The sequence below is a fragment of the Hypanus sabinus genome, chromosome 29, assembly GCF_030144855.1.
Source record: "Hypanus sabinus isolate sHypSab1 chromosome 29, sHypSab1.hap1, whole genome shotgun sequence".
Lineage (NCBI taxonomy): Eukaryota > Metazoa > Chordata > Chondrichthyes > Myliobatiformes > Dasyatidae > Hypanus > Hypanus sabinus.
In genome coordinates, this window is record NC_082734.1 from 1,248,454 (window position 1) to 1,270,252 (window position 21,799).

Genomic DNA, 21,799 nt, shown 5'->3' on the forward strand with positions numbered 1-21,799 from the left:
TATGTACCGGGACAGTGTGGACCTGCTCTCTCCTTCCCCCTCCACTCTCCCCTCGGTACCCCCGTCCCCTAATACCCCGCACCTGGTTCGTCACCTCGGTCCACTCAACTCCCTCCTCCCCACCCTGCAGGACGCACTGTGCTCAGAGCGAACGAGTTCCCATTTCCTGCGTTGCAGTTCCAGCTACTTACCCTGATTTTGCTGGGGGGGTGGAATCCTTCACTTTAGGTTTGCCCTCAGCTCTGGACTTCGCCTTCACAAAGATTGGAATCTCAGAAATGACAGCAGATCCAACCCCACCCCTTCCCATTCACTCCCAACGGGACCCCATCCCTTCCCATTCTCCCAATGGATCAGTTCTTTCCCCCACCCCCCCCCCCCACCCAGTGTTGCCTGCCCATTTCCCATCAGTCTGTTGCCCTTGGGAGACAGGAAGTATTACCTTACTTGGCTGGGGTAGCTGAGTTTGCTCCTCATTGAATTTTGAACTCTGCGGGGCCTCGAGCTGCGTGATCCACATCTCAAGATTGGTCTCTGACTCCACATCGGATCCAGCCTCAGGCACCTTGGATGTGCCAGATTGGGTGGGGTCTGTGGAAGAATGTTCACAGAACCAAGGAAGTAGGAAGCATCCATCTCCAACCTTGTCCAGGAGTGTGTGGAGGGAGATTCACTCTGTGTCTGACCCCGGGAGTGTGTGATGGGACGGTGTGGAGGGAGATTCACTCTGTGTCTGACCCCGGGAGTGTGTGATGGGACGGTGTGGAGGGAGATTCATTCTGTGTCTGACCTCGGGAGTGTGTAATGAGACGGTGTGGAGGGAGATTCACTCTGTGTCTGACCCCGGGAGTGTGTGATGGGACGGTGTGGAGGGAGATTCACTCTGTGTCTGACCCCGGGAGTGTGTGATGGGACGGTGTGGAGGGAGTTTCACTCTGTGTCTGATCCCGGGAGTGTGTGATGGGACGGTGTGGAGGGAGATTCACTCTGTGTCTGACCCCGGGAGTGTGTGATGGGATGGTGTGGAGGGAGTTTCACTCTGTGTCTGACCCCGGGAGTGTGTGATGGGAGGGTATGGAGGGAGATTCACTCTGTGTCTGACCCCGGGAGTGTGTGATGGGACGGTGTGGAGGGAGATTCATTCTGTGTCTGACCTCGGGAGTGTGTGATGGGACGGTGTGGAGGGAGTTTCACTCTGTGTCTGACCCCGGGAGTGTGTGATGGGACGGTGTGGAGGGAGTTTCACTCTGTGTCTGATCCCGGGAGTGTGTGATGGGACGGTGTGGAGGGAGATTCACTCTGTGTCTGACCCCGGGAGTATGTGATGGGACGGTGTGGAGGGAGCTTCACTCTGTGTCCGACCCCGGGAGTGTGTGATGGGACGGTGTGGAGAGAGATTCATTCTGGGGAATTGGAGAGCGTCCTGTCTCACCCCAATCAGTAGCTGGAGGACAGGGGAAATGGCACCACCACCAAGAGCAGTGTAATGGGCTCTCTAGAACTGTACACAGCATGCCTGAGATTTATGAAACTGCAACATAACTTGCTGAATCTTGACAAATGAAGGAGTTACAGTCCAGAAAGGACTGAGGCTGCTGATTGATGAGACTTTCTCTGGCTGGACCTCCCTGTCCAGTGGCATTCCTGACTCTTGAATTCAATGCCTTGACTAATAAAGGCAAACATGCCATCTGCCTTCAGGGAGATGTGGACTCTGTACGTCAGCACTGTTAAGTGCCCTGCTTTTAACTATGTCCTCTCCCATTCCATTTGACTTCCTAAAGTGACCCCTCACATTAAACTCCATCGGCCTTTTCTCTGCTCCTATCTAACTGATCTCTATCCTGTTGTATCCTTTGGTAATCTACATTGTCCACAACAACAGCAACCTTCAGGGCCAGACAACTGACCCCATTCCCAATCGCACCTTGTGAAAGACCCACAACACCCCACTCTGATTTGTCAGCAGACTTGCTAACCCATCCATCCATGTTTTATTCCTGGTCATCTGCTACTTGTTATAGATACAGTATATAGAGATGCCAGCAAACAGATTCCTCTCCCACTCACCCCTCCTCTATCTCTCCACCCAACTCACCAAACCAACCCTGTTCTCTTCCTTCAAATTCCCGCTTCCTTTTCCCCTTCCCTCTTCCCCCAATTTCCCTCTCCCTCTGTCCCACTTCCCTGCCCCTCCTCTCCCACTTCCCTCTACTTTCCTCTCCCTCTTCCCTCCACCCCTCCCACTTCCCTCTTACCCCAACTTCCCTCTCTGCCCCCATTTCCCCACCCCTCCCCCTCCCACTTGCCTCCCCCCACTTCCCTCCTCTTCCCTTTTCTCTATCCTCCCCTCTCTCCCTCTTCAACTTCCCTACTCCTGCCCCTCCATCTCCCCTTCTCCCTCCCTCTCCCACTGCCCACTCCTGCCAACTTCCCTCCGATTTCCCTCTCCCCCTCCCCCTTATCTCTATTCTCTCCCTTATAAAAACTCTGGTCAGACTATTATGTTCAGTTCTGGTCACGTTGTTATCGAAAGGATGAGGAAGTTTTAGTGAGGATGCAGAGGGATGTCTGGATTAGATTGTATGCCTAATGAAGATAGGTTGAGTGGATCAGGGCTTTTCTCTTTGGAGTGAAAGAAACTGAAAGGTGACTTGATTGAGGTGTACAAGATGATGAGAGGCATTGTCAGAGTGGACAGCCAGAGACTTTTCCCCTAGGAGAAAGTGGCTAATACAAGAGGGCATATTTTGAAGGTAATTGAAGAAAAGTGTAGAGGTATGTCAGAGGTAAAGTTGTACATGCAGACTAGTAATTAAATGCACAGTGGAGGCAGGTACATCAAGGACATTTCAGAAAACCTTAGGCACATGGAGGAAAGATGGAGTAGGTTTTATTGGCTGAAGGGCCTGTACTGTTCTCTGTTCTATAGGTAGGGCACTAGATCCAGGAGTTGGAAGACCACACTCAAAGTATTGTGTATAGCTCTGCTCATCCTGCTGTAGGAAAGATATTATGAAACTGGAAATTGATGCAAGAAAAATTTATAAACACGAGGAGCTGCTGATGCTGGAAATGCAGAGCTGAAGCATCTACAGACAGGAATAATCAGTCGGTGTTTTGGGCCAAGACCCTTCATCGGGACTGAAAAGGGGGCCAAAGCCAGAATAAGAAGGTGGGAGTGGTGAGTGGAAGTTCTGAGTCGCAGTGGCCAGGCCAGATATGACAGTACAAAGACATGGGGACATCCCCTGAGTACCTGACCACAGGTCCGTTACACCGACACTGAGCATCGTGCTGGGCTTGATCCGTAACCTTGGCTGAACTTTGCTCTTTTTCCCCAGTTTCTTGCGTTCCTTTGGGGTTCTCTGCAGGGGATCAGATGGTGAATGAGCTGACGGTTCTAGTGTTGGGTAACAGAGACATACCCCATCTTCAAGTCAGGGGTGTGACAAGACACTCCCAATTTTCCTGGGTGGAGTTAGTCCATGCAGACAACATCCATCACAATCGACGGATGGAGGCAGCAGTGTATGGATTTAACACATTCCAACATCCCCACCCCTACTCTGCAAGGACGAGCGAGAGCTTGCTAGCAGCACCACCCACAGGATTTCCCCTGAGACCCAAACATCACTAGACCTTCACTTTTGCTGAGTGTAACAAAGAGATCAGTGTTGATACTTATTTTTATGCTGTATATAAGTGATATAGATGATGGAATAGATGGCTTTGTGCTGATATGATACAGATGATATGGAGATTGGTGGAGAGGCAGGTGGTGTTGAGGACTTAGATTAGGAGAATGGACAAGTAAGTGGCAAATGAAATACAATGTTGAAAAATATATGGTCATGTACTTTGATAGTAGAAATAAATGTGCAGACTATTTTCTAAATGGGGAGAAAATCCAAAAATCTGAGATACAAAGGGACTTGGGATTCCTTGCACAGAACACCCTAAAAGGTTAATTTGCAAGTTGAGTCAGTGGTGATGAAAGCAAATGCAATATTAGCATTCATTTCAAGAGATCTAGAGTACAAGAGCAGGGATGTGACGCTGAGGCTTTATAAGGCACTGGTGAGGCCTCACCTTGAACATTGTCAGCAACTCTGGGATCCTCATCAAAGAAAGGATGTGCTGGCATAGCACGGGGTTCTGAAGAGGTTCACAAAAATGATTCTGGGAATGAAAGGGTTATCATATGAGTAATGCTTGATGGCTCTGGGTCTGTACTCACTGAAATTTAGAAGGATGAGGGGGGATCTCGTTAAAACTTTCAAAGGTTGAAAGGCTTACACAGAGTAGATGTGGAAAGGATGTTTCCAACAGTAGGGGAGTCAAGGACAAGAGAGCACAGTCTCAGGATAGAGGGGCATTCATTTAAAACATGTGGAGAAATTTCTTTAGTGGTGGTGAATTTATGAAATTTATTACCACAGGCAGTTGTGGAGGTTGAGTCTTTGGGTGTATTTAAGGCAGAACTTGATAGGTTCCTGATTGGACGTGGCCTCTAAGGTTATGGGGAGTAGGGGCTCAGAAGGGGAAAAAAGATCAGCCATGATTGAATGGTAGAACAGACTTGATGGGCCAAATGGCCTAATTCTGCTATTATGTCTTATGATCTTGTCATAAATCCTAGGGTGCCCTCACCTCACTGAACCCCACTCCATCATTTGGTAACTTTCTATACCCTTACCTACCTTCCTACACCCCATCTCCCTCAACCTTCCCTCCCCTACATCTCTCCCCATCTCCCTCATCTGTCACTCCCTAAACTCCTTCCGATCTTCCTCATCCCAAACTTCCCCTGCACCCCTTCCCATCTCCATCACCCCATCCCTGTCTGCACCCCTCCCCCATTTCACCCTTCCCCATCTCTGACCCTCGGTGAGGACCCCACTCACCTTCTCCTTCTGTGCTGACGCCTTTGACTTTGGCCTATGCTGGGGTGTTGTTTTCCTGTCCCTGTCGGGAGGGGCAACAGGGGTGTCAGTTCTGTGTCTGAGCTATCCCCACCCCCGCCCATAGATACAGTGAAGGATATAGAGAGATGGAGGGATGTCGCGAGGAGGGTTGATTGTGTTGGACTGGGAGGTGTGACAGTGATAGGGAGAGAGGGGATGACTGAGGCAGAGGGGGATAGGTCACAGAGACGGGGATGCAGGAGTTGAGGGTGTGATGTACTTTGAATTCTGTAGAGTGGATGAAACACTTACTGCTCTGAGTGACTCTGTTGATCACTGGGAATTTCCTTCACCATCTGCCAGAGACAGAGAATGAAGGTCTGTTGAGTCCTCACTCCTTCCTATTTGCTCCCAATTGGACCCCATCCGACCCCCTCCCCGTTCACCCATCAGGACCATGTCCGGCCTTCTCCCCATTCACCCAACGGGACTCCACCCCTCCAATTCATTTCCACTGTCCGCACACAACAGGACCCTCCCTTTCCTATTTTCTCCCACCATCCTCCTCTTCCTATTTATTCCAACCACCACACTCATAATGGGACCCTCCCTTCCAATTCACAACCACTCCCAAAGCGACCCATTCCCTCCATCCACACTCACAAAGGAACCCACTCCTTCCCATTTCCTCTGTCCCTTCGCACTCCCAGAAGTCCCCTCCCTCCTAGTCCTCCTCCCGAGATTTCAGGAATCCGTCTTCACCTGTTCCCTTTCCATTTTGCCATTTGACAGCCTGCCAATTTCCTCCAGCTGCTTTCGGGGCCGCGGGATAGGCTGACGGCCCTTCTTCGGAGAGGTGGTCTGATGGGATGGCAGAAACGGCTGTGCGGGAGGGACCACCTCAGTCTTGGCCAGAGGGAGTGGCAGGGGCTTGACCACTGTTGTCTCTGGTTCGATCTCTGTTTTATCCAGCTTGACCACGGTTATCTCTAGCTGAGTGGGGGACTCATTGTCACTGTGGGGAGTCACTGCTGGGATCTGGGTCACATCCATCTTCGATGAGAGTGTGGTCTCTGCTGGGGGCAGCTTCAGACTCTTGCTCCTATCTGCTGCTGGGGGTAGAGGAGGAAGGGAAAAGGGGAGGTGAGGGGCAAGGGTGAAGAGGAAGTGGGCAGAGGAGCAGGAAGGAGGGGTGGGGCAGGAGAAGAAGGGGACAAGAGGAGAAAAGTTGAGAGGGTATCAGGAGGTGGTGAAACAGGGAGGAGGAGGAGGAGGAAGGGGAGGGATGTGGCAATGGGAGAATGGCACGATGAGAGGGGAGAGGAAGGGGAGGAGTTGTGCAGGGGATAAAGGTTAGCAGACATATATCACACCAGCAAATCCTGACCTGCCCACAACCACTCCCGATACCCCCACCAACTCCTATAAAACGAACCCTGTCTCTGCTGGACAGAACTGTGGTGGGCGTGGTTGTGGAGGACAGTGCAGAAATACTGAACCCAGAGTGAAGCAGTCTCCTTACCCTGCAAGGACAGGAAGGCTGGTTGGGTGGGAGGCAGGGATCAATTAGCAGGGAGGGACGGAGGAAGGGTGTGAGAAGGGTGCGGGCCGGATAGGTGGGGTTAAGGCAGTGTTGGAACCTGGAGTGAAGCAGTGTCCTTACCTTTCTCATCCTGACCGACTGGGGCTGGAATCTGGGTCACTTGCGTGGTCACCGAGGTCACTGATCCTCCCAGTGAGGAAACCTCAGCCACGCTCCTCTCGGGGGTAGCCTTGGACCCTTGGCTCCACTCGGCTGTCGATCCCAGTGGGGGGGGGGGGGGGGGAGAGGAGACAGGGAATGAGAACCTTCAGCTGAGCCAACAGAGTGAAAACCTCACAGAAAACTATCATCAACACACACAAAATGCTGGTAGAACACAGCAGGCTAGGCAGCATCTATAGGGAGAAGCACTGTCGACGTTTCGGGCCGAGACCCTTCCTTAACACTAACCGAAAGGAAAGATACTGATATTTGAAGGTAGTGGGGGGGAGGGGGAAAATGCAAAATGATAGGAGAAGACCGGAGGGGGTGGGATGAAGCTAAGAGCTGGAAAGGTGATTGGCGAAAGTGATACAGAGCTGGAAAAGGGAAAGGATCATGGGACGGGAGGCCTCAGAAGAAAGAGTGGAGGGGGGGAGCACCAGAGGGAGATGGAGAACAGGCAGATGGAGAGGGGCATTAACAGAAGTTAGAGAAGTCAATGTTCATGCCATCAGGTTGGAGGCTACCCAGCCGGTATATAAGGTGTTGTTCCTCCAACCTGAATTTGGATTCATCTTGACAATAGAGGAGGCCATGGATAGACATATCAGAATGGGAATGGGACGTGGAATTAAAATGTGTGGCCACTGGGAGATCCTGCTTTTTCTGGCGGACCGAGCGTAGGTGTTCCGCGAAATGGTCTCCCAGTCAGCGTCGGGTCTCACCAATATATAAAAGGCCACACCGGGAGCACCGGACGCAGTATACCACACCAGCCGACTCACAGGTGAAGTGTCGCCTCACCTGGAAGGACTGTCTGGGACCCTGAATGGTGGTGAGGGAGGAGTGTAAGTTCAGGTGTAGCACTTGTTCCATTTACAAGGATAAGTGCCAGGAGGGAGATCGGTGGGAAGGGATGGGGGGCGGGGAACGAGTGGACAAGGGAGTTGTGTAGGGAGCGATCCCTGCGAAAAGCAGAAGGGGGGGGGAGGGAAAAATGTATTTGGTAGTGGGATCCCGTTGGAGGTGGCGGAAGTTACGGAGAATTATATGTTGGACCTGGAGGCTGGTGGGGTGGTAGGTAAGGACAAGGGGAACCCTATCCCGAGTGGGGTGGCGGGTGGATAGGGTGAAGGCAAATGTGCAGGAAATGGGAGAGATGCATTTGAGAGCAGAGTTGATGGTGGGCGAAGGGAAGCCCCTTTGTTTAAAAAAGGAAGACATCTCCTTCGTCCTGGAAAGAAAAGCCTCATCCTGAGAGCAGATGTGGTGGAGATGGAGGAATTGTGAGAAGGGGATAGCCTTTTTGCAAGAGACAGGGTGGGAAGAGGAATAGTCCAGGTCGCTGTGAGAGTCTGTAGGCTTATAGTAGATATCAGTAGAGATTGTGGCTTCTTCCCAGAACACATTGTGTCAACAATTCCACTTCCCAGCCTGCACGTGCAGAGATTTCACTGCTCTGTCCTCTCCACTCTCACCCTCTTTCCCCGTTGTGATCCACTCTCCAGCCACAGAGTAATACAGCAGTTAACAGTCTGTGCTGACACAGTTCCCCAACCAAGCCAGTCACATTTACATGCGTTTGGTCAAATGAGGCCCTCAGTTGATTATCCATGTGATACACAAGCCAGGGCAGTACGAGAGGGAGAGCAAGCTGTTGCTCATGCATCAATCTGCCCCTTGCCACACAGCTAATGAATCAAAAGGAACCGTAGAGACCAATACAGTTTGACACCAACGGCATTGCAAGAGTTGCCAGTCAGTGTTGAATTGATTGTCTTAGGGGCTGCAGCTCTGCGTTTTCCCTCAGGGTCACTCCTGAAACCAACCTTGTGAGTGAAAATATCTGCAAGGCAGCGGAGGTTTGAGATCAAAGTTCTCCTTCTCCTAGAAGAGCTATCAACCATGGCAGATGAGCCCCACCTGTCCGAAATGACTGGTTTTAAGGTGCCAGTAGCCCGCCTTTGCCCCTTCTCCCATCAGTAGAAATGGTTCCTCCAGGTTTAGCAGCTAATCCACACATAAAGGCCAGGAGCTGGATTTGGTTGTCAGAGGCTATTTGAGATACACGCCATTGGGAGCCTCCAATTGGTAGAGTGAGCTTATCCCTAGTACCAACCCTAGGCTATTACAACCTTAAGGGTTCGTGGTCAATATCCCTCCAAACCTGTCCAAATAGTTTTAAATGTGTGAATACATCTGCTTAATCCACTTCCTCTGGCAGCTCTCTCCATATACGGACCACCCTCTGGGTGGAAAAAATTGCCTCTTGAGTCCCCCTTTCACCTGTGACCTGTGCCCTCTGATTCCTGATTCCCCTCTCCTGGAGATAAAAACTGTATTCATTCACTCATATTTAATGAAGGTCACTCCTCAGCTTTCTAACCTCATGAATAGAAACCAAACCTGTTCAATCTGTCCTGATATCTCCAGCCCTCCATTTCAGAAAACAAGCTGGTGAATCTTTGCTACCACATCTCCCCTATAGTGTGGTGACCAGAATATTCCAAGTGTGGTCTGACCAATGTCTTGCTCAGAAGCAATGTGACATCCTAACTCATCCTCTGGGCCTTGGTCTACGATGGCAAGCATGCCAAATCAAAATCAGGTTTGTTATCAATGACATATGTGAGCTGCCTTAATGACTTTCACCCAGTAGCACTCACATCGACAGTGATGAAATGTTTTGAAAGGTTGGTCATGACGAGACTGAACTCCTGCCTCAGCAAGGACCTGGACCCATTGCAATTTGCCTATCGCCACGATAGGTCAACGGCAGACGCAATCTCAATGGCTCTTCACACGGCCTTAGACCACCTGGACAACACAAACACCTACGTCAGGATGCTGTTCATCAACTAAAGCTCAGCATTTAACACCATCATTCTCACAATCCTGATTGATAAGTTTCAGAACCTGGGCCTCTGTACCTCCCTCTGCAATTGGATCCTCAACTTCCTAACCAGAAGACCAAAATCTGTGAGGAATGGTGATAATATCTCCTCCTAGTGGCAATCAACACTGGTGCACCTCAGGGGTGTGTGTTTAGCCCACAGCTCTACTTTCTCTATCCTCATGACTGTGTGACAAGGTATAACTCAAATATCACCTATAAATTTGATACAACCTTGCACTCAAAGTCAGTAAGACGAAAGAGCTGATTGTGGACTTCAGGAAGGGTAGATGGAGGAACACATACAATCGTCATAGAGGGATCAGAAGTGGAGAGAGTGAGCAGTTTCAAATTCCTGGGTGTCACGATCTCGGAGGATATAACTCAACATATTGATGTAGTATAAAGAAGGCAAGACAGCGACTATACTTGATTAGGAGTTTGAAGAGTTTTGGTGTGTCAACAAAAACACTCAAAAATGTTTATAAATGTACCGTGGAGAGCATTCTAACATGCTGCATCACTGTCTGGTATGGATGGGGGGTGGCTAATGTACAAGACCAAACGAAGCTGCAGAGGGTTGTAAATCTAGTTGGTTCCATCTTGGGTACTAGCCTACAAAGTACCCAGGACATTTTCAAGGAGCGGTGTTTCAGAAAGGCAGCGTCCATTATTAAGGACCTCCAGCACCCACGGCATGCCCTTATCTCACTGTTACCATCAAGTAGGAGGCACAGGAGCCTGAAGGCACACACTCAGCGATTCAGAACAGCTTCTTCCCCTCTGCCTTCCGATTCCTAAATAATAAACCTGATTCTGAATTTTTGAGAAATTTGTTATTTTGGGACAGCAGTACATTGCAATAAATAATAAAAAACACGAAGTCACAATAATAAATAAATAATTGGAAAGAGGAAGTGAAGTTCATGGACTATTCAGACATCTGATGGTGGAGAGGAAGAAGTTGTTCCTGAATTGTGGACCTTGGGTCTTCAGGCCACTCCTTCCCAATGACATTTTCTATTGGTCCTTAGTGATGGATGCTGCCTCCTTGATGCATCGCCTTTTGAAGATTTCATCGATGGTGGAGAGGGATGTGCCCGTGATGGAGTTGGCTGAGTCTGTAACCCTCTGCAGCTTCAATTGATCCTGTGCATTGGAGCCTCTAGACCAGGTGGTGATGTGACCAGTCACAGTGCTCTCCACCATAGATCTATAGAATTTGCTAAAGGTTTTGATGACATACCGAATCTCCTAATGAAGTTGAGCTGCTCGCATGCCTTTATCTTGACTGCATCGATGTGTTGGGCCCAGGATAGATCCTCAGAAGTATTGACACCCAGGAACCTGAACGTGCTCATCTTTCTTCCCCAAACTACCCACCTCTTGCTCAACATCAGCATCTCCAGAAGGGGGAGGAGGGTGAATGTGACCGAGTCTACAATGGGAAATTGGTGGTAGAGAGAGTCAGCAGGTTTAATTCACCGGGTGGCCTATGCTGTGCCCAGCACACCGACACAATCACCAGGAAGGCATGCCTGCCTCTTTACTTTCTTAGCAGTTTCAGCTTGTTACTGAACACTCCAACGAACTTTGTAGCAAGTGCCCTGACTGGCCACATCACGTCTGGTGCAGCAGTTAGAGTGTAGGAATGCAAGAAACTGCAGCAGAGAGCAGATTACATCACAGGCACATCCCTCTCCACCACTGGGAGTACCTATGGGTGGGAGGGGGAGGCTGCCTCAAGAAGGCAACATCCACCTGTGGTGAACTACATATACCTGTCTGGACACACCCCCCTGCTGACTGCTCCTGTGGCTCCTCCCACAGACCCCGGTATAAAGGCGATCAGAGCCTGGGCCCGGCCTCTCAGTCTCCAGGATGTAGTATGGTGGTCACTCACTGCTGGTTCCTTCTTCCAGTCAATAAAAGCCAATATCTCGCCTTTACGTCTCAGAGTGAGTTATTGATGGTGCATCACCACCATCAAAATCCCCACCATCCAGGCCATGCCATCTTCTCACAGCTCCCATCAGGCAGTAGGTACAGAAGCCTGAAGTGTCACCACCAGGTTCAATAACAGCAGATTCTTGACCAATAGCACAATCCTAATCACTACCTCACTACCTCTTCCCTTGCTTCAGCGGAGCGCTGCGCTGTAGGAGGCAGAGGCAGAGTCACACTGTGAGTGAGAGAGGCGGTGAGCAGGAAGCTTTGGTGAGGAGGGAGACACACTGATACAGGATTAACAAAGAATCAATCTCCTGGGAGGGGCAGCATTGATCACCTCTCACCTTTCTTTGATCTGAATGTGGAGAGCTTGAGGCGTGAGAGGACGGAGCGCTGTTTCGATCTCCGGAGCAGCAAAGAGTGATCATCACCTAATGAAGACTGCAGAGAGGACGGTGTTAGAGCCATCTCAGTGAGTGACGGAGGGGAAATGGGTAGCAAAGGAGGGTGGGAGGAGAGTGAAAGAGAAAGAGGACGAAGGGTTAGGGACAGATGAGAGAGAGGGGGGCCAGGGAGAGGAAGGGGCTGCGGAAGAGGGTAAGGTGGGGCTGAGACTGAGAGACGGGGTGAAGGGTAGAGAGAGATAAGAGCAATGTACAGGATAGACCAAAAGATCTACGGATACAGACCTGAATTGTGACCAACTCATTAAACACCTCACTAGAATTTGGTGTTTCCACTTTTCCCGATATGTTGCTGCAAGAAAAATTAGATATACAGTGAAACACCCTCACACCCAGGGTCAAACAAAGAGTGAAGCTCCCTCCACACCATCCCATCTCACACTCCCGGGGTCAGACACAGAGTGAAACTCCCTCCACACCATCCCATCTCACACTCCCGGGGTCAGACACAGAGTGAAACTCCCTCCACACCATCCCATCTCACACTCCCGGGGTCAGACACAGAGTGAAAGTCCCTCCACACTGTCCCATCACACATTCCGGGGGTCAGACACAGAGTGAATCTCCCTCCACACCATCCCATCTCACACTCCCGGGGTCAGACACAGAGTGAAACTCCCTCCACACCATCCCATCTCACACTCTCGGGGTCAGACAGAGATGAAAGTCCCTCCAAACTTTTCTATCCCAACTCCTGGGGTCAGACACAGAGTGAATCTCCCTCCTCACTGTCCCATCACACACTCCTGGGGTCAGACACAGAGTGAAACTCCCTCCTCACTGTCCATTCACACACTCCCGGGGTCAGACACAGAGTGAAGTTCTGTCAGCACCATCCCATCACACACATTCGGGGTCAAAGTTCAAAATAAGTTTTATTATAAAAATACAAATGCTTCACCATTAACAAACTTGAGATTCATTTTCAGAATCAGCTTTATTATCACCGGCATGTGTTATGAAAATTTTGTAAACTTAGCTGCAGCAGTACAATGCAATACATGATATTAGACAAAAGAAATATAAATAAATAAACCAATTACAGTAACTATATTTTTATATATTAAACAGAGTTAAAATAGTGCAAAAACTGAAATAATACATATTTTTAAAAAGTGAGGTAGTGTTTATGGGATCAATGTCCACTTAGGAATCGGATGGCAGAGGGGAAGGTACTAGTCACCTTTCTGAGGCATTGCTCCATGAAGGTGTCTTGGATGCTATGGAGACTAGTACCCAAGATGCAGTGGACTTACTTTTGAACTTTCTGTAGCTTCTTTCGGTCCTGTGTAGTAGCCTCCTCCACCCATCCCACAGTGATGCAGCCTGTCAGAACGTTCTCTATAGTACATCTGTATAAGTTTTTGAGTGTTTTAGTTGACAAACCAAATCTCTTCAAGTTGCCAATGATATATAGTCACTCTCTTGCCTTTATAGCTGCATCAATATGTTGGTTAGATCTTCAGAGATCTTGACACCCAGGAACTTGAAATTGCTCACTCTCTCCACCTCTGATCCCTCGATAAGGATTGCTTCGTGTTCCCTCGTCTTACCCTCTCTGAAGTCCACAATGATCTTTCATCTTACTGACGTTGAGTGCAAGGTTGTGACTGTGACATCACTCAACTAGCTGGTATATCATTAGCAAATTTATAGATGGCATTTGAGATATACCTACCACACAGTCATGGGGATAGAGAGAGTAAAGCAGTGAGGTAAGCACACATCCTGAAGTGTTGATCGTCAGCGAGGAGCAGACATTATCACCAATCCACACAGATTGTGGTCTTCCAATTAGAAGTCATGGATCCAATTGCAGAGGGAAGTACAGAGGCCCAAGTTCTGTAACTTATCAAGGATAGTGTTAAACGCTGAGCTATAGTCAATGAACAGCATCCTGACGTAGGTGTTTGTGTTGTCCAGGTGATCTAAGGGTGTGTGAAGAGCCATTGAGATTGTGTCTGCTATAGGCCTTTTGTGGCGATAGGCAAATTGCAGTGGGTCCAGGATCTTGCTGAGGCAGGGGTTCAGTCTAATCATGACCAACCACTCAAAGCATTTTATCACTGTAGATGTTAGTGCTACTGGGTGATAGTTATTAAGGCAGCTAACACTACTCTTTCGGTCGAATAGGAAAATCAGGTTGGTAATGGATCTCAAAAGAGTGAGTTTGTTGAATGCCTATGAGATGGCTTTTTGGAGCAGTTTGTCATTGAGCCTACTAGGGGTACAGCTATACTGGATTGGGTGTTTTGTAATGAACCACAGGCAATTTAGGAAACTAAGGTAAAAGAACCATTAGGAACCAGTGATCACAATATGATTGAGTTCAACTTGAAATTTGATAGGGAGAAGGTAAAGTCTGATGCAGCAGTATTAACGTGGAGTAAGGGAAATTACAGTGATATGAGAGTGGCATTGGCCAGAGTAAATTGGAAGGAGATACTGGCAGGGATGTCAGCAGAGCAGCAATGGTGTGAGTTTCTGGGAAAAATAAGGAAGGTGCATGATGTATTCCAAAAATGAAGAAATACTCAAATGGTAAAATAGTACAACCATGGCTGACAAAGGAAGTCAAAGCTACTGTAAAAGCAAAAGAAAGGGCATACAACAAAGCAAAAATTAGTGGGAAGATATTGGGAAGTTTTTAAAAACCTACAGAAAACAACTAAAATAATCATTAGAATGGAAAAGATGAAATAAGAAAGCAAGCTAACAAATACTATCAAAATGAATAGTAAAAGTTTTTTCACGTACGTTAAAAATAAAAGAGAAATGAGAGTGGATATCTGATCTCTAGAAAATGAGGCAAGAGAAATAATAACGGGGGACAAGGAGATGGCTGATGAACTGAATGAGTATTTTGCATCAGTCTCACTGTGGAAGACACTAGCAGTATGCCTGATGTTACAATGTGTGAAGGAAGAGAAGTGGGTGCAGTAACTATTGCAAGCTGAAAGACCTAAAGGTACATAAGTCACCCGGACCAGATGAACTGTACCCTAGGGTTTTGAAAGAGGTAGTGTTAGAGATTGTGATTGCATTAGAAATGCTCTGTCAAAAATCATTGGACTCTGGCATGATGCCAGAGGACTGGAAAATTCAAATGTTACTCCATTCTTTAAGAAAGGAGGAAGGCAGCAGAAAAGAAATTTTTTGACCAGTTAGCTTGACCTCAGTGGTTGGGAAGATGTTAGAGTTGTTAAGGAAGAGGTGATGGAGGACTTGGTGACACAGGACAAAATAGTACAAAGTCAGCATGGTTTCCTTCAGGGAAAATCCTGCCTGATGAACCTGTTGGAATCTTTGAGGAGATTACAAGTAGGATAAATAAAGGGATGCAGTGGATGTTGTTTATTTGGACTTTCAGAAGGCCTCTGACAAGGTGCCACACATGAGGCTGCTTACCAAGTTAAGAGCCCATGGCATTACAGGGAAGTTACTAACATGGTTAGAGCATTGGCTGATTGGTAGGAGGCAGCCAGTGGGAATAAAAGGATCCTTTCCTGGTTGGCTGCCAGTGACCAGTGCTGTTCCGCAGGGGTCAGTGTTGGGATCACTTCTTTTTATGCTGTATATATATGATTTAGATAATGGAATAGGTGGTTTTGTTGCCAAGTTTGCAGATAATATGAAGATTGGTGGAGGGGCAGGTATTGTTGAGGAAACAGGTAGGCTACAGAAGGATTTAGACAGATTAGGAGAATGGGCAAGAAAGTAGCAAATGAAATGTAATGTTGGAAAATGCATGGTCATGCACTTTGATAGTAGAAATAAATATGCGGACTATTTTCTAAACGAGGAGAAAATCCAAAAATCTGAGATGCAAAGGGACTTGTGCAGAACACCCTAAAAGTTAAAATGCAGGGTGAGTTGGTGGTGAGGAAGGTAAATGCCATGTTAGCATTCATTTCAAGAGGTCTAGAATACAAGAGCAAGAATGTAATGCTGAGGCACTGGTGAGGCCTCACCTTTAGTATAGTGAACAGTTTTGGGCCCCTCATCTTAAAAAAGGTGTGCTGGCATTGGAGACGGTCCAGAGGAGGTTCCCGAAGATGATTCCAGGAATGAAAGGGTTATCATGCGAGGAATGTTTGATAGCTCTTGGTCTGTACTCACTGGAATTCATAAGGATGAGGGGGGATCTCATTGAAACCTTTCGAATGTTGAAAGGCCTATACAGAATAGACATAGAAAGGGTGTTTTCATGGTGGAAGAGTCTAGGACAAGAGGGCACAGCCTCAGGATAGGGATGCGGAGAAATTTCTTTCATCAAAGGGTGGTGAATTTGTGGAATTTATTGTCACAGGCAGCTGTTGAGGCCAGGCTGTGGGTGTATTCAAGGCAGGAATAATGGGTTCTCGATTGGACACGGCATCACAGGTAACAGGGAAAAAGCCAGGTACTAGGGTTGAGAAGGATCAACCATGATTGAATGGCTGAGTAGACTTCATGGGCCAGATGGCCTAATTCTGCTCCTATGTCTTATGGTCTTATACTCTTCTTAGGCACTGGTATAATTTTTGCTTTCTTGAAGCAGATGGAAACTTCTTACCATAGCAGTGAGTGGTTGAATATTCCTATCAATTGGTTGGCAAAGGTTTTCGGAGCCTTACCAGGTACTCCATTGGGGCCTGCCACCCTGCGAGGGCTCATCCTCCTTAAAGACATTGGCCTCTGAGACAGAGATCACAGGGTCACCAGGTGCAGCAGGGATCTTCATAGCTGTAGTTATATTCTCCCTTTTAAAGCGGGCATAGAAGGCATTGAGCTCACCTGGTAGTTAAGCATCACTGCCATTTATGCTATTGGGTTTTGCTTTGTAAGAAGTGATGTCCTGAAAACCCTGCCAGAGTTGACATGCATCCGATGTCACCTTGAACCTTGCCAGAATTCTCTCTCCAGCCCACCACAAGTCATACCTGGTTTTCTTGTACAGACCTGGATCACCAGACTTAAATGACACAGATCCAGCCCTCCTGGTTCAACCACGGCTTTTGGTTTGGGAATGTACAGAAAGCTTTCATAGTCATACACTCATCCACACAGGTTTTAATGAAGTTAGTAACAACTGTAGCATAGTCATCCAGATTCTTCTGGGCATACTCAATCAAACTATTGAATAATAACCATAACACAATCAATGAAAGACCACCCAACTAGGATGTTCAACCAGTGTGCAGAAGACAACAAACTACAAACACAAAAAGAAATAATAATAATAATAATAATAATAATTAGATAAATAAGCAGTAAGTATCAAGAACCTGAGATGAAGAATGGTTGAAAGTGAATCCATTTGGTGAGGAGATGGCTCAATGATGGGGTAAGTAAATTAGCCTCTCTGGCTGAGAGGTAATAAATCTTCCTAAACCTGGTGGTGAGTCCTGAGGCTCCTGTAACTTCATTCTGATGGCAGCAGCAAGAAGAAAGCATGTCTTGGGTGGTGGGGGTCCCTGATGATGGATGCTCCTTTCCTGTGACAGTGTTTCATGTAGATGTGGTCAATGATTGAGAGAGTTTACTTGTGATGGACTGGGCCGTATCCACTACATTTTGTAGGATTTACTATTCAAGGGCATTGGTGTTTTCATATTTGGCTGTGATGCAGCCAGTCAATTTACTCTACACCACACATTATAGGAGTTTGTCAAAGTTTTAAATGTCATGCTGAATCTCCACAAACTCCTAAGAAAGTAGAGGTACAGAGTGAAGCTCCCTCCTTACTGTCCCATCACACACTCCCATGGTCAGAGAGAAGCTCCCTCCACACCGTCCCATATGCCCCATGGTCAGACACAGAGCAAAGCTCCTTCTGCACTGTCCCTTCTCACACTCTCAGAGTCAGACACAAAGTGAGGCTCCGTCTACATCATCCCATCACACACTCCCAGGGTCAGTCACAGAGTGAAGCTCCCTCCACACCGTCCCATCACACACTCCCGGGGTCAGACACAGAGTGAATCTCCCTCCACACCGTCCCATCACACACTCCCAGGGGGTATGTTCGTGCCCGGGTAACTATTGAAAAAGAACACGCGCAGTCCACAGCGGCCTTGGAGGAGTTTCGAGACCGTTGGGCTCCGTGGGGTGTAAATGCCATCGTGGATAGAGATGGCAACATTCTGGTGTAATGTCTATTGTCTATTTGTAGTGCAGTAATTGTGTTTGCCACTGTTTTGTATATATTGTATAGCACCGAAATTTGTAATAAAGGATTTTGTAATTAAAAAAAAGGGGTCAGACACAGATGAATGTCCCTCCAAGCTGTCCCATCACACTCTCCCATGGTCAGACATATGTTGAAGCTCCCTCCACACCATACCATCACACACTCCCAGAGTCAGAAACAGATGAATGTCCCTCCAAACTATCCCATCATACACTATCAGGGTCAGAACCAGTGAAACTCCCTCCACACTGTCCCATCACACACTCCCAGAGTCAAACACAGAATGAAGCTCCCTCCACACCGTCCCATCACACTCTCCCGGGGTCAGACACACAGTGAAACTCCCTCCACACCGTCCCATCACACACTCCCAGGGTCAGACACACAGTGAAACTCCCTCCACACCGTCCTTTTACACTGTCCTCGTGTAGATGGATGGCAGTAGAGGTTATAATACTAACCCAAACACAACACTTGACTGCATGAGATCCTGTTCAGCATTCAGCTGGGACACCTCGGAAAGCTGTTGGGAATGAGACTGACTGATCAGGTAGAGGGCCGTGGCCAAGAGCTGTGGGAGAGGGGAGGAAGGCTCCGTTAGGTATCTCCCAAGTTCTGTCAGATACACCTCACTGTAAGAGCCTCCCTCCTCCCCCTCTACCACTGGTCCAGAGCAGAGGTTTTCCCTCGCTGGGTCCAGTGACATATCCTCTCCCTCTGTGTATTTCACTAAATCTCTCCCTCCCTCCCACAGTGTATTTCTATCCTCTTTCTCTTGATTATTTCTATCACTCTCTCCCCAACTCCATCTCTCTCTGATTCTGTCACTTATCTCTCTTCCTCTTTGCCACTTCTTTTACATTCTCCAGGCACACTGACATTCTCTCTCTCACCATTTCTCCCTCTCCATTCCCCTCTTTTACCATTTCTCCCTCTCTCCATTCCCCCATCTCACCAGTTCTCTATTTAACTCTCTCACCATTCCTCTTTCTCTCACACACACAATCACTACCTGAATACTCACCACAATGACCCCCAGTAGGCTGATGAGTAGATACAACAGCATGCTGTTGGATATCAGCGGTTACTGGGGTCTGCTGTTAACGTCTGTGCTTGCCCTCCCGTTGCCGCTCCACTCTTCAGCTGTGCTGTCAGCTCTCATGAATATGAACTTCCTCCTCTACACCACACTCCTGTCCAAAAACAGACACAACACAACCAGTGGGCATGTCAGTCAGGAAGTTTGATTACCGGTTATCACCCCTAACCCTGGCATCAGACACAGAGTGAATCTCCCTCCACATCATCGCATCACATACTCCCGCCATCAGACACAGTGTGAATCTCTCTCATCATTGTCCCAACACACATTCCCGAGGTCAGACACAGAGTGAGGCTCCCTCACCACTGTTCCATCACACACACCCACCGCCAGACACAGAGTGAACCTCCCTCATTATCCTCCCATCACACACACCCGGGATCAGACACAGAGTGAAACTCCTTCCACACCGTCCCATCACACACTTCCGGGGTCAGACACAGAGTGAAACTCCTTCCACACCATCCCCTCACACGTTCCTGGGGTCACAGTCATGGAACACTACAGCACAGAAACAGACCATGCTAAACCATAAATATACCTATGCCCATAATCTGTGCCTTGAACATACCCCTCTCATGCATGGTATCTGTCAAAATTCCACTTCCTTACCCTCACCGCCTTTAGTTTATTTATTAATTAAGATGCAGTGTGGGACAGACGCTTTGGGTCACACCGTTCAGTAATTCCCCATTTAACCACAGACTAATCACAGGATAATTAACATTTGCTAATGAACTTACCAACCGGTATGTCTTTGGACCATGGGAGGAAACCCATGTGGTCACAGGAAGAATGTACAAATTCCTTAGAAAGTGGCAAAAATTTCCCCTCATTCCCCTTAAACTTCTATTAACCCATTAGCTCCTGTTATAGTCTCACCCAATCTCAGTGGCAAAAGCTTGCTTGCATTTGTCCTACCTATACCCCTCATAATTTTGTATACCGCTATTAAATCTCCTCTCAATTTTCTACATTCCAGGGAATAAAGTGCTAGCCTATTCGATCTTTCTCTCTAACTCAGATCCTCAAATCCCTGCAACATCCTCGTAAAATTCTTTTGCAAATCGTGGTATCATCCACAGCTTTGCTGATCCCGGTTATCAAATTATCAGGATCACAATCAGAATGAGGGTTAATATCACCAGCATAGGTCATGAAATCTGTTAGCTTCACAGCAGTACAATGCAACTCAGATTAATAGAGAGAAAAAGTCTGAATTACTGTGTGTGTGTGTGTGTGTGTGTGTGGGGGGGGGGGGAGGGAGGGAGGGAGGGAGAGAGAGAGAGAGAGAGAGAGAGAGAGAGAGAGAGAGAGAGAGATCTTAAACAGTTAAATTAAATAAGTAGTGCAAAAAATAGGAAAAAAAGTAGTGAGGGAGTGTTCATGGGTTCAATGTCCATTCAGAAATTGGATGGCTAATCCTGAATTGTTGAGTGTGTGTCTTCAGGCTCCTTCCTGACCATGACAATGAGACAAGGGCACGTCCTGGGTGGTGGGGGTGGGGGTCCTTAATGAAGGGCACCGGCTTTTTAAAGCACTGCTCCTTGAAGATGTCCTGGATACTAGAGTCCAGTGCCCACGATGGAGGTGACTAATTTTACAACTCTCTGCAGCTTACATTGAATCTGTGCAATAGCAACGCTCCTCCCCACACCCTGCCGCCACACCAGACAGTGATGCAGCCAGTTAGAATGCTCTCCATGGTACATCTGCAGAAATTTGTGACTGATTTTGGTGATTTACCAAATGTACTCAAACTCCTAATGAACTATAGTTGCTGCCTTGTCTTCTTTGTAGCTGCATTGATATCTTGGGTCAAAGTTAAATCTTCAGAGATATCGATATCCAGGAACTTGAAATTACTCACCCTTTCCACATCTGATCTCTTTATGAGGATTGATGTGAGTTCGTCTTACCCTTTCGGAAGTCCACAATCAGATCTTTGGTTTTACTGACTTTGAGTGCAAAGTTGTTGCTGCAACACCACTCAACTAGCTGGTATATATTGCTCCTGTACACCCTCTCGTCCCCATCTGAAATTCTGCAACAGTCATCAGCAAATTTACAGATGGCATTTGCGCTGTGTCTAGCACACACTCACAAGTGCAGAGAGAGTAGAACAGTGGGCTAAGCTCCAATCCTGTGGTGCACCAGTGTTTATTGTCAGAGAGGAGGAGTTATTTTCAGTCCTCACAGATTGTGATCTTCCAGTTAGGAAGTCGAGGATCCAGTTGCAGAGGGAGGTACAGAGGTCCAGCTTCTGGATCTTTCTGATCAGAACTGTAGGAATGACGGTGTTAAACACTGAGCTGTAGTCAACAAATAGAAGCCGCATGGAGAGCCAATGAGATCACATGCATTGTCCACCCACTGTGGCGACAGGTAAATTGCAGTGGGTTCAGGCCCTTGCTGAGGCAGGAGTTGGTTCCAGCTGTAACCAACCTCCTCAGATCATTGGCATAGATGACAAACAAAGGACCCAGCACCAATCCCCGTAGTACACCATTAGTCACAGGCCTCCTGTCAAAGGCAACCCTCTACTGCCATTCTCTTACTTCTCCCAC

At 47.8% G+C, this 21,799-nt stretch overlaps 1 protein-coding gene across 1 annotated transcript; it reads right to left on the minus strand.

Moving 5' to 3' along the window:
• Nucleotides 1–427: 427 nt before the first annotated feature.
• LOC132382747 (uncharacterized) lies at nt 428–20,359 on the minus strand. The gene is made up of 10 exons (XM_059953198.1): nt 19,976–20,359; nt 19,155–19,323; nt 18,592–18,701; nt 12,184–12,250; nt 11,839–11,935; nt 6,571–6,702; nt 5,670–6,019; nt 5,220–5,263; nt 3,260–3,368; nt 428–591 (listed from the first exon to the last, which is right to left on the minus strand). The coding sequence occupies exons 2-9, from the start codon at nt 19,194–19,196 to the stop codon at nt 3,275–3,277; spliced, it is 936 nt and encodes a 311-aa protein (XP_059809181.1). The 5' UTR covers nt 19,197–19,323; nt 19,976–20,359; the 3' UTR covers nt 428–591; nt 3,260–3,274.
• Nucleotides 20,360–21,799: the final 1,440 nt, after the last annotated feature.